The sequence below is a fragment of the Euprymna scolopes genome, chromosome 43 (assembly GCF_053919585.1).
Source record: "Euprymna scolopes isolate OS-2025 chromosome 43, ASM5391958v1, whole genome shotgun sequence".
Taxonomy (NCBI): Eukaryota; Metazoa; Mollusca; class Cephalopoda; order Sepiida; family Sepiolidae; genus Euprymna; species Euprymna scolopes.
The window spans coordinates 61,438,456-61,450,697 of NC_136524.1; the positions used below are offsets into that span (position 1 = coordinate 61,438,456).

The 12,242-nt window shown below is 33.2% G+C and overlaps 1 protein-coding gene across 9 annotated transcripts in view; it reads left to right on the top strand.

Moving 5' to 3' along the window:
* Positions 1-12,242, top strand: part of LOC145268363 (E3 ubiquitin-protein ligase HECTD1-like) — a 252,115-nt gene that overhangs the window by 57,790 nt on the left and 182,083 nt on the right. For 5 of the 9 annotated variants that reach the window (XM_080123895.1, XM_080123902.1, XM_080123901.1 and 2 more), the window contains exons 2-3: positions 7,573-7,755; positions 11,033-11,267. In XM_080123895.1, coding sequence (XP_079980021.1) covers positions 7,613-7,755; positions 11,033-11,267 — 378 coding nt within the window. In that variant the 5' untranslated portion in view covers positions 7,573-7,612. Of the gene's footprint in view, positions 1-4,221; positions 4,689-5,936; positions 5,959-7,572; positions 7,756-11,032; positions 11,268-12,242 lie in introns of those variants that run through there. The other 4 variants (XM_080123898.1, XM_080123897.1, XM_080123896.1 and 1 more) reach the window with 4 other exon arrangements.

Consider the following 12,242-nt stretch of genomic DNA (forward strand, 5'->3'; position numbering starts at 1 on the left):
AAGATATTTGGTAAATTTTCAACTTGACACTCTTTGCTGTACCTCTCCTCACACCCAATGTCCCCAGCCCCCCCCAATCATGTGTGAACACTGAAAAACTTGGCTAAAAGAAAAAAAACAAAACAATTGTTTTAAAATTTAAAGTAAGGGACTAGTTATTCATATATAAAATTAATGTAAAATGATGATCCCCACGTCCTTCAGGGCTATCCTAACTTTTAAGAAAAGTTAACCATTTCACTACTAACCTTAAGTCTGAGTGGCAAGTTCATATAACATAATTGCTTTAAAGGGACAAACGTTGAGATCGACAGCCTAAACAGAATGTGAAAAATGTATACGATAAAAATGGTTTTGTTTGTAAAAATATTATGTTTCAAGTTAAAATCTAATTAGTATATCAGTCAGTACTCTTTCATACCGTGACGGTATATAAAATAGACTTTAAAATCTAGTGGGATCTCTTTTCTTATAGCTTGTTCTCACAGATGTTGCTAGTCTTTTTGCTCTCGTTATTTTCATAGGTGCTTGATTGGGCTCAAATCTACACTAACCCTTCCATAAAAAAAATTTACAAACACTCTTCTGGTTACAACCATTGTCAGTGATTTCTTATTCTCCTTCTGTAAATGAAGATTCCATGAACATTTTTTCCTAGAAATACCTGTCTGTGGAACACAATACAGTGGGGTTGCTTCCCAACTGGCTACAGCATAGTCGATTAAGTCCAATGTAAATAAATTGTTGCTGAGCAGTCTTCATTAAAGTCTGTTCAATTTCAACCATTGTTACCAATCATGTCTCTCCAGACAAAATCATTAACTCTTATCCTTGAGCGGCTGTTGGGCCTTGATAAGCAGTGATTCTATAGCAAAAATAAATCTTTAAAAATTTAATTTGGAGGAAAACTCGTTTGAAATGTGTAAATAAGTTAGAAAAATTTTAATTTGGACAAAATGGAGTTTTGATGAAACTAAGTGTTTTGTTTTGCTTATGGAGCCCCTTTTTTTTTTTTTTTTTTTTTTTTTTCAATTGCTCAAGACCCCCCCCCTTACTATGTAATACTAAATTGATTTTTAACCTTCATGACATACGCATATTGAACATCTGCAGAGAGAACGAATGCCTATTAGACACTATCCTCGAGTGTTCAAGGTATCTGTACAGGGTTTTTCAGAACAACCTGACATAAGGATACTTTCCCAGAAGTAAACCCTAACTAAATATTCAAAATTGCATGGTATTTGCAGCTCTCATATTTGGATTATTCGAACTGTTCTCATCTTTAGTGTCATTTTCACAGCGTTTCAGTTGATGTAACCTCAAACCTTCTTCTGGTTTATCTTGTCAAACTTGGATATGTTTTTGAACTTGGGAATTTTGAATGGATGTTTTTTTTTTTTTTTTTTTTTTTTTTTTTTTTTTCATGGAGGTAGTATGTCTCGTTCCATCAGTCATGACTGGATAGCAGTTCTAAGTAATTATATTTTGGTCACCCACACTAAGAATTGAATTGAACCGACAACCTGATTTTGAACCTTCAGGAGACTATCACTTTTACAATTGATTTTTTTTTTTTTTTTTTTCCCAATTCCATATCCTTTATTTCTATCTCCTTTCCTTTTATTATTTCGTCTTTAATGATCCCCATTATTTCATACTAATGTAGATATGTATATTAAATCTTCTCTCCTGAACTTGCATATTACTGGTCACTGAAAACGCACAAAAGTATCAAACCTGAAAAAAATATGTAACACTTTTTTTTTTTTTTTTTTGACAATGGTATATTTTTCTTTTAAAAATTTAATATCAAAACGAATATGTGTGTAACGAGACTCTTAAATGAGTGAAACTAATAAAATATATTACATACTGAAACATTTATTTTCAGTTTTTAACAAAGCAAACCCGCAACATAAAAATGCAAAGTTTTCAAAAAAGACTTTTCTTCAAAAGGTTAAGTTTCCTTCCAAAATAATATTAATTAGGGAATGTTTCTGAAAATTTCTATTTTAATAGTTTTTAAAGGCAAAGTTCTTTACTGATAATTAAGTTATAATTCAAAACATCCAGTAAAAATTCAAGTTTTAAATTGATATATTTGTAGATCAGAGTATATATATATATTCCAGATCGTTTTATTTATGAGTTTCCGTATCCCTTTATTTTATCTTTCACTATTTTTTTTCCTTTTATCATTTGCTCTTCTTTAAAAAAAAAATATCCATTATTTGATTTGCTCTTTTGTAATCCCCATTATTTCATAGTGACCTAATTTTTTTTTTTACTATTACCTTTTTACTCTTATAAATTGTGCCTACTTTTAATATTCCTGAATTTTTTCTTACTATATTATCCTATTCCTTCATTCTCACTTCATATCTAATTTTTTTTATCTGTCTGTATAATTCTGACCCTTCTCTCCTGATGAGAAGCATTTAGCTTCGAAATGCCGTGGCGTAAAGATGTTTCTTAATTTTCTCCTTTTATGCTTATTGTTTTGATGAGTTATTATTCATCATGATTTATTTAATATCTTGGATTTTTTTTTTTTTTTTTTTTTTTGTTGGAAAATTTTGTCGATAAGTCATTTAATCTCCTGCAGTCGCTGAATCACCTTTCTTTTACTTATAGATTTTAATTCTTTTTTTTTTTTTTTTTTTTTTTTTTTTAGAAACTATTTAGATCGTCTGTCAGCATTTGCCCTAAAAAGTAGACCTTTCCACTAAGGAGAAAATTTCACGTGTTGTATCTCCCATGGCAAAGTGGTTGATTGCCCTAAAACGCTATAGTGGCCTGAAGAGGGATCCTTCTCCATTTTAATACACACACACACACACACACACACACACACTTGTTTTTTACATAAGCAATAATATGCCGCTACACATGAGCATGTTTCGGTCAGCTAGTTACTAGCAACTAGGCCTTAAGGTGATAAAGCTTATACGACTGCAAATTTTGCTCATGTATAAGCTATATCGCCCGAAGTGGTCTCTAGTCCGCTAGTAACTAGCGGACTGAAACATGCTCATGAATGTGTAGCGGCATAGAAAATATCTTGCCCTACTTCGGTATTGATCACTTTTGTATTAACCTGGTTAAACTCTGTTGCTTACTTTACCTCTGGAAAATATTAACCTTGGATTATATATATATATACATATATATATATATATATATATATATATATATATATATATATATATATATATATATGATTCTAAAATAATTTAAAGGGGTATTGTAGCCGAGTCTGAATCAATACAATATATCAAATATTTACGATTTCAGAAAATTGCCGCGCGCGCGCACACACACAATCAGATAGCTAGTCTGTTAGTGCAAAACTGGATTATAATGAGACTATGACGATATGAAGTGTTTTTGTTTTTATTGATTTACACGCCCCACCTTGTTCGTAAAACTGTATCGTTTCACGAAACAACTCTAAGACTTAAAAATAAAAACATGTAATCTTGAAAGAAAAGCCAAGAGAACACACACACACACACACACACACACACACACACACACACACACACACACACACACACACACACACACACAGATTTGTAATCTTGTGCAACTTTGTTGAATGACTAAGAAAGGCATTAATTTATTTCTAACATAAACCGGAAATGGGTGATCACGTGATCATTAGTTTGGTTAGAATTACTTTTAGAATTTAAAAATAAAAAAGCAATATCGAAATATTTTGCATCGACTTTTTTTTTTTTTAAATTGAACCCCCCCCCCCAAATATTTTCGAATTACGTGCCTTTGCAGGAAAAAGATCGGTATGTTAAAAAGTATCTGCACCTCTGCAGTTTACAGGCCGTACTGTTGAAATAACATTAGAAATTCAATGTAACTATTCTGTACTTTCACCTAACAATTTAATAAATTCAGTTTTTATAGTGTCTTTAACTTGAAAATCACGGTCCGTAAACTGCAGAAGTTCCGAGGTTTCTGTATTAGAATAAATTATTAGATTTTGTGATATTGGTATCGTTTGTGATCCGGATAAAAACCGAACTTATATGTATATGTACAGTGTACTCAGTGTACACCCACATCCCAAGTTGTTTGGGTTTTGTGGCGTTCAAAAGCTTTACCAGTACCCATGTATTTATATAATAATAAATGCTTTCTCCAGAAAAAATGGGTGACTTTTTTTTTTAATTTTTTTTTTTATTTTATTTTATTTTTTTTTTTGCCTTGGATTGGCTGCCATGACAGTGGTAAACTTGTATTTAACTGGATTATTTTATTGTAAAAAGTTAAAACTTGCTTGGTAGATCGACTGTATATTTACTACTTTTGAAAATTTTGTAATTTTGATTCGCAAATTCAGTTTCTGTAGTACTTCAAAAGCCACGAGGATATATACATTTCAAAATTAGTGGAAATGAGTAACACGATTGTTGGAGAGACGAAGTGGAGGAGGGGTTATGTAATGAATTGCTAAAAAGAAGCGACGAATCTTATCAAATGATCACAAAAGCTACAGGTGCCCGCTAGGTAAAAGAATTCCAACTGAAGGTTAACTTGACATACAATATTTAGTACATCGTATTTAATATCAAATTCGCTATTGAAAAAAAAAAAAAAAATTATTTGTCGTAAAAAAAAAAAAAAAAAAAAAGAGCCATCGTTCTGCTTGACTATCGAAGCTAAATTTTGTAAATACAATTATAATTTTCTGTTACGCAGATTTTTTTTTTTTTTTTTTTTTCACTGAAAAACTTGTATTTTTAACACAATTACAAGTTTGGGGTTTGTATTACTGATGCATAGATGCGAAAAAGTTGTCAAAAAACAAATATATAACAAATGTTATCAAAGGCAAGATAAGTTACTTTTCTACCTAACTGGATATATTTTTCGTGTTTTTATTCAATCTAACATGTTTATTCAGCTCGAAAAACATAGTGTTTACCGAGGTATAGGAAAATTCAAAATGGCGCCCGAACACGATAAGTTTGGGAAAAGGTGTTATAAATAATAAACTAAACAAAATACTGTTAGAAATTCGCTCAATATATGTTACCATAACATAAGTTGACATATATTCGGTGGTTTTTTAATAATATTTTGTCTAGTTTATTATTTATAACACCTTTTCCCAAACTTACCGTGTTAAAGAGAGACTCGGGCGCCAATTTGAATTTTCCAATACATCGGTGAAGACAGTATGTTTTTCGAGCTGAATAAACATGTTACATTGAATAAAAACACAAAAATATATCCAGTTAGGTAGAAAAGTAACTTATCTTGCCTTTGATAACATTTATTTATTATATATTTGTTTTTTGACAACTTAAACTCCAAGTTTGCATAAAATTTTTTCAAAAGAATGCCATTTTTTGAAAATTTTAAAACTACACAGAAATTACGATGGGATTTAAGCTTTGGTCGTTACGTTGAAAAAGGAAAAGAACTACTTGGTTTCCACAAACTTTGTAAGTTTTCGAGTATACTGAAAACGAATATAGCATTTAAATGTAAAATATGCACACGCTTTCGCGTACAAAAAATGGCCACTACTTTTAACACAAGGAATTGCATTGCTTAATATCCGGAAAACTACATATTTGTGGAAAATTTAAATGCGATATTCGTTTTTAGCATACTCGAAAATCAAATGGTTGTCATTTTAAAGGAAAATATTAAGGTGGAAATCAAGTAAAAAAAAAAAATTAAAAAAAAAAAAAAAATTACCAAATGTAATTATGGGTTTCTTTTAAGCAAAATCCCCCCGATTATTGTTGATGTTTCTATTCCGAATTTGTGTTCGTTGGACGTCATTGGCGGACTGTTTATCACCGATATAAATTATTGCACACTAAAAATAATGACATTAAAAAAATATATAGATCATTCTTCAAGCAAAGCCCTTCAAAGTTGCTCCACAATGCAAATGTTCATATTATTTCGTGATGGAAAAGCAGTGTAATTTTTTAAATTTGAATTTTTTTATCTATTGGTATTCATATTAAAAACACTTTTCTATTTAAAAAGAAAATACAACTTTGTTATATATGGTCATGGAATTACATCAGTGTAGTATCTGTTCTTCAGATGCTGCACTTCTATTTCTTGTTCTCTTTCGGTGGAGGAGAAATCCTTCACGACTGAGACAATTTTTATTTTTGTACCTTTTCTCCACATTAAAAAACGACCCTGGTGTCTAACTCTGTCCTGTGGGGAGGCATAGTAAATAGGTACATCATCAGCAAAAAGGTCTAGCTAATTTGTATATCTTTTAAACATTCATTTTAATTCCCTATTAGTTTATCTTTTTTTTTTTTTTTCTCCCAGCTTTCTTATGGAATGATCATCTTTTAGTTAACTATTACGTGTGATTATATTCATGCAGATATTCTACATGATTTATACTTACATAATATTTGCTTAAAAGCTTATAGTAAACACAAACCTCTTTCAATATATTTATGTATGCGTATATATATTAACATTTTGCCTATCAAACTCCTGTCAGTTTTTGGTCTACAGACATGAAACTTAATATATAGGGTATTCAAGCCTATATGAAACATTTCGGTTTTAGCTGGAGAAAATATGAGCAATGAAGGTCGAACGACGGCATTACGAATATGCATGCATAACGTAATAGCTATTGGTTCATGTCTTAATTTTTAGCCTTGCAGCAAACTTATCTTCATAGCTCAGGCATTGACGTCAAAGGAAAAAGTAAATCGTAAGCTAAACATTTTGGTTTTGATTCTCTGTGGTGACACGAGTCTTTTTTTTTTCACTTTATAAATCACTGATATATATATATATATATATATATATATATATATATTCGGTCCAATGTAATAATAAATACAAAATCTGCATTAATCAAAATATCATATTTAAGCATTTTACGAGCAGGCAATGCCGTGCAGCCTGCTAGTAATTGATAAAAGCAGAAGGGATTATTCTGAGACTTCGCTGCTTAGTCTAACAGGCCAGCAACAACTGTCGGGTACTTTACTTGAATATGTAGATATGCGATATGATACGATGGGAGATATCGCATCAAAAAAATCCAGAAAAAATATAAAATGAGAACTTTTTTTTTTTTTTTTTATGCGTTACAATTGTTTCATAACCATTTGGACAATTTAAAATATATTATTTAAAAATATTCCAAAACAGCTACTTCTCAGATGGCAAAATACCCTATTTATACATATATAAATACATTCATAATCTCTAATTTTAGAGAACAGATGAACCTACCTCCACACCATCTTTATATTTTATTTTTCGATAGCCTTGGTATTTGCCCCATTTTCGTATTTCAACCAATTACCTATTTTAATAATTTAATCTTTTGTATGTTTTTTATGTTAATAATTTTCTTCCCCAATTTATTTGATTTATTTTTCAAATACTAATCCATCCCTTCAAATTCTTATTTCTACTTATATGCTCAATTATTTCTTCCACAAGCTATGATATATACATATGTGTGTGCATCTGTCTGAGGTTTGTATTTTTGTTTATTTTGAAGTGTGAATTGATGTATTTCTCTCTCCATTTTTCTCCCCTTAGGCTGCTACTATTGCAGTAGTGCTGCTAGTGAGTCGGCAATATGGCGGACGTCGACCCAGAAACACTTCTGGAGTGGCTTCAGATGGGACAGCAGGGCGATGAAAGAGACATGCAGTTAATAGCCCTCGAACAACTATGCATGTTACTACTCATGTCCGATAACGTGGATAGATGTTTCGAAAGGTAAGAAAACGCCATCTATTTACTTTCTGTTATTGTTAAATGTTAACAATGCCAAGTTTTCAACTATCTTTTACTGTGCCTCGGCGGCCTCGTCTCCCGCTACTGTGCCTCGGCGGTTTCGTCTCCCGCTACTGTGCCTCGGCGGCCTCGTCTCCCGCTACTGTGCCTCCATGCCTGAACTGGACAGAAGTTATATAAGGATTGTGTTAAAGCGGATCAATGGAGATGTAATCCTCTGGGCTCCTGTGAAGAAACAAGATGTTCCTTTCTGGGAACCAGATTACAGTGAAACTCTGACAATACTATGGACCTGTTTGCAAGGCTGATGATACTCGCCAAGTCAAGCCGAGACATCAACCAGAAAGAGGCCATAGGAAACCATGAATTCACTCTGATACCAAGGGCACTGGACTTGTTGTGGCATGGCAGAATTGTTCCAAGTTAATCCATTTACTTGGAGACCTGCCTCATGAAGACCAGTCACCTCAAGCTGGAAGTTCTACTCACAGATGCAATGGATACAGAATTTACAGGGCCCACATCTACTAATCAGCCAAGTCGGTGGATGGCATGGTGCTTGTGCAGAAACTGAGCAAGAAACCAATTACTATAGTGACGGTCAAGGTTCTGAGTGGCTGCTTCAATTACACTGATGCAACTAACACAAGATTATGAAATCCTCGTTTTCAACACATACAGGGAAGATTTTCTGAAGAGTGCGATCACAGATAAAAGAAAAAGAAAATCTTCTATTCAATATCAAGTCAGAGATGACACTAACATCAAATGTATCCCAATGAGCAGGTTCCTCTCCATAAGACAAAGACTGATCCGACTATCTTGCTGCCAAAACTATAGAGTACAATATTCCCGCTGATCATCACATCTGCTTTTGAATACATTTAGTTATGGATGAAGCAAAAGTGACAAAATGAATGCTGTAAACACTGGAGTCCTTCACATGTGCAGATTTCTCACCCAAAGTTATCAACATCAACACAATCTCTGAACTGCAATCTGTTCTGAACGGCATTTGTTCTGCAAGCATAGGACAGAAAGTGACAAGCTCCCTCTAAGACCTGGAGCTCTGAAGCAGCACATTTTGAGAGTCCATGTCCAAACAAGGGAATGGGTACAAGCAGTCATTGCTCTGCAGATTCCACAGCTGGAATATGGGTACTTCAAGCAATTGGATGGCATGCTGAAACCAACAACCACAGAGGTCCAACATTGTGGGGAAACAAATACAGCTGAAAGCTGAAGTGGCTTACAGCTAAACTTCAGTGTGTGATTTCATTTCTTCTCCTGCATGAACTCATTCACTTAACTTTCACTTTCTGCATGTCAACTTTTTGACTGCTAAATTTGAATGCTGCCGCTTGCCTGTTCCTCACTTGACTACAACTTGGACGTCTTCAAGTCCAACATAAACAAACCCCTGACAAACCGCCCCCTTAAGTATGACACTATCAAAACCCCTAATACTAATGATTACTACAATACTATCACATTGATTACTGTACATGCAATAATCCTTATCCCTGAGTGGCCTTCGGGCATTGATAAGTGGTGACCCCCCCCCCCAATGTAAAAAAAAAAAAAAAAAAAAAAAGAAAAAACACTTCCTGTCATGTCGTGGCCTAACTGTCACGTTTTCTTACACTTTCTTTTCTGCCTTTTTATAGGTCAACGTTCACCGTTATGCCAACTGAAGCCGCCTCAACAGTTTTTGATAAATCACCAACTTTTCTAGGTTTTCGACTGCGGGACATGAATAAAGGACAAGGGAAAATTAGTGCAGACAAATAGTTTTCGAGATATAAATACCTATATTTTGTTACATAATTTCTAGTTTGAATTGGCCGCCATCTTTTTGGGATAGCGAGCGTGCGCAGAGGGTGTGTAGTGAAGTCTATAAAATGCAAACGTTTATTCAAGGCATTTTTTATGAATAAACACACCCACCTCCCCATGTTAAGAACGGTTTTCGGAATTGTGGCCAAATATAACTACTAAAAATTATGTAACAAAATACAGGTATTTATCTCAAACTATTTGTCTGCACTAAATTTCCCTGCGATATTTGTTTTCAGCATACCCAAAAACCTATAAATTTTAAAAAAATTTTTAAATGTTGAGGCGTCTTCAGTTGGCGTAATGGTGAACATTGACCCCTTTTTATATACTCTTAGATTGTAATATTTGCGAAAGGTCATCATCTCTACCTTTTATTTTGAGTGAGTTTTTAAAACATGGTTTCCAGTGTCTTTCTCGTATAAATAAAGCAAAACTGAATCGAATCAAATCGCCTCGCTGGCCTTCGTGGCCGGCAAGGCTTGAAGGCAATCAGCTTTGATCAATGTGGGGAAAACCCTTCATATCAGACAATTGCTATTCATTTGAGAGCTCCCCCCCCCCCTTTTTTTTTTTTTTTTTTTTTTTTTTTTTTTTCGGGGGAGCTTGGTTTCCCCGACATCGTTTATTTCTGCACCTACGCATTCACTTAGCAAGTCAACTTTTGGATTGACATTGCTAAATTTGAATGCTTTTCACTTCCTACGGCCTCATAGCAGTAAGATGCCACATTTTCATTCATTTTCTTTTCCACCTTCGGGTTCGTCATGGATTCGAGCCTCCCTCCCTACTAACACTTTTTTTTTTTTTTTTTTTTTTTTTTTTTTTTTTTTTTTTACATCTCCAAACACCCGGGCAATGCCAGGTACCCCCGCTAGTCACTTGTTTGTTTAAATGTATGTTTGTATGTCTGCCTAAAAACTTTTGACAGAGGCAATGGATTTTCACGAGATCGGTATCGTTTTGAAGCTCAACCCTTTGGACGATAAATATTGAAAAATTGGTTAAAAACATTAATTCCTTCACCCTCAACTGGGCACTTTTCTATAGGAAGAGGTCGTTTTTATTTTTCTGCCAATATTTTCGAAAGTCATCTTCTCTTTTCGGTTGACTAGTCTTAATTTAAACCTTTACCATTTCCAGTTTGGCGATAGACATCTATTTTTTTTAATTTTTTTTTAATTTTTTTTTTTTTCCCCCTCACATTCTTTTCTCCTTCATGGTACAGGTTTGAGCCTGCCTACTACTATTTTATTTATTTTTTTTTTTTTTTTTGCCCAAGGCTAGTATATATAAAATCCAATACTTGTGAATTGCATGTGAATTATTATACTTTAATGTTTACCTTTATTGAGCGTGTATACACATGCAAATGTGTTTAAAATTAATCCCAATGTTTTGATGTTTTTTTTTTTCTTTCTAGTTGCCCACCGAGAACTTTTCTGCCAGCACTTTGTAGAATCTTTCTTGATGAATGTGCCCCTGATAACGTTCTTGAAGTTACCGCACGTGCCATTACATACTATCTGGACGTATCTGCCGAGTGTACTCGCCGCATTGTTGCTGTCGAAGGTGCTATCAAGGCCCTCTGCAACAGACTGGTTGTGGCTGAAATGTCTTCTAGAACAAGCCGGGATTTAGCTGAACAGTGCATCAAAGTAAGTATAAAAAATTCTACATCGCCCCTATATCTTATACTGGAGCAGCATTCATCCTAAGCTGGTTGAATTATCTTCCTCTAAAGGAGGAAATTTCATGTAAATACAAACTTTACCCCTGCATGCTCGTATATCCCCATTAGTGGAGATGATGATGATAGGTTTTTGGAATTCTTGCAAGGAGATGTTGACATCCTACATACAGCACCTAGTATTCCCAAGTATTCACCTGTCTAGTACTAACAGAGATCAGCATTGCTTAACTTTGATCTTATGAGAATTAGTGTGTTAACCTGATCATGCTGTATAGATTCTACATTGGTGGGAAGTGGCTTTATTTTTAACTAGTGTCAAATCTAGTAAAAATTCTATTAAACTTGATACTTGTGGTTTTTGCAGGCAGTTTTGAAGTCTTTAAATGTTATTTGATGTATAGATTTTCCCTTTTTTATATAGATTAAAAAATTTTTTGTATATCTCAATTTCTGTTTAACAAATTCTATTGTGATTTGTAAGTTAAGTCAAACTTAATTTTTTCCCACTTGAACAAGAAAAAAGTTTAAGGTAAATAAACTTGTTTTATGGATGTTAAAAAAAAAAATTAACTGACTCACAGGAATTTTTCTTTTTAAATTTGACTCTTTAATTTATATCCTTGGCTTTTTTGGCTAGGAGCAAGGTGTTGTAACTGTTCTTATACTCTAATCTCTCCTATCCTTGGCCAGTAAAGGAAAAATTCTTAAGACTCAGATTTAATTTTTATCGTATTTTAAAGCCCTCTCCCCCATGTTTTATCTATTAATCTTTTTTTTTATAGGCGACCACATTAAAAGTTCATTTATAAATACATGCAAAACCACATTCATTTTTTTTTTTTTTTTTTTTTTTTTTTTTTTTAAATCAAAATTAATTAAAATATAATCTTAAAAAGGTACAAGTTAGAAAAGCATTTCATCCAAGGCATGAAAATTGTTA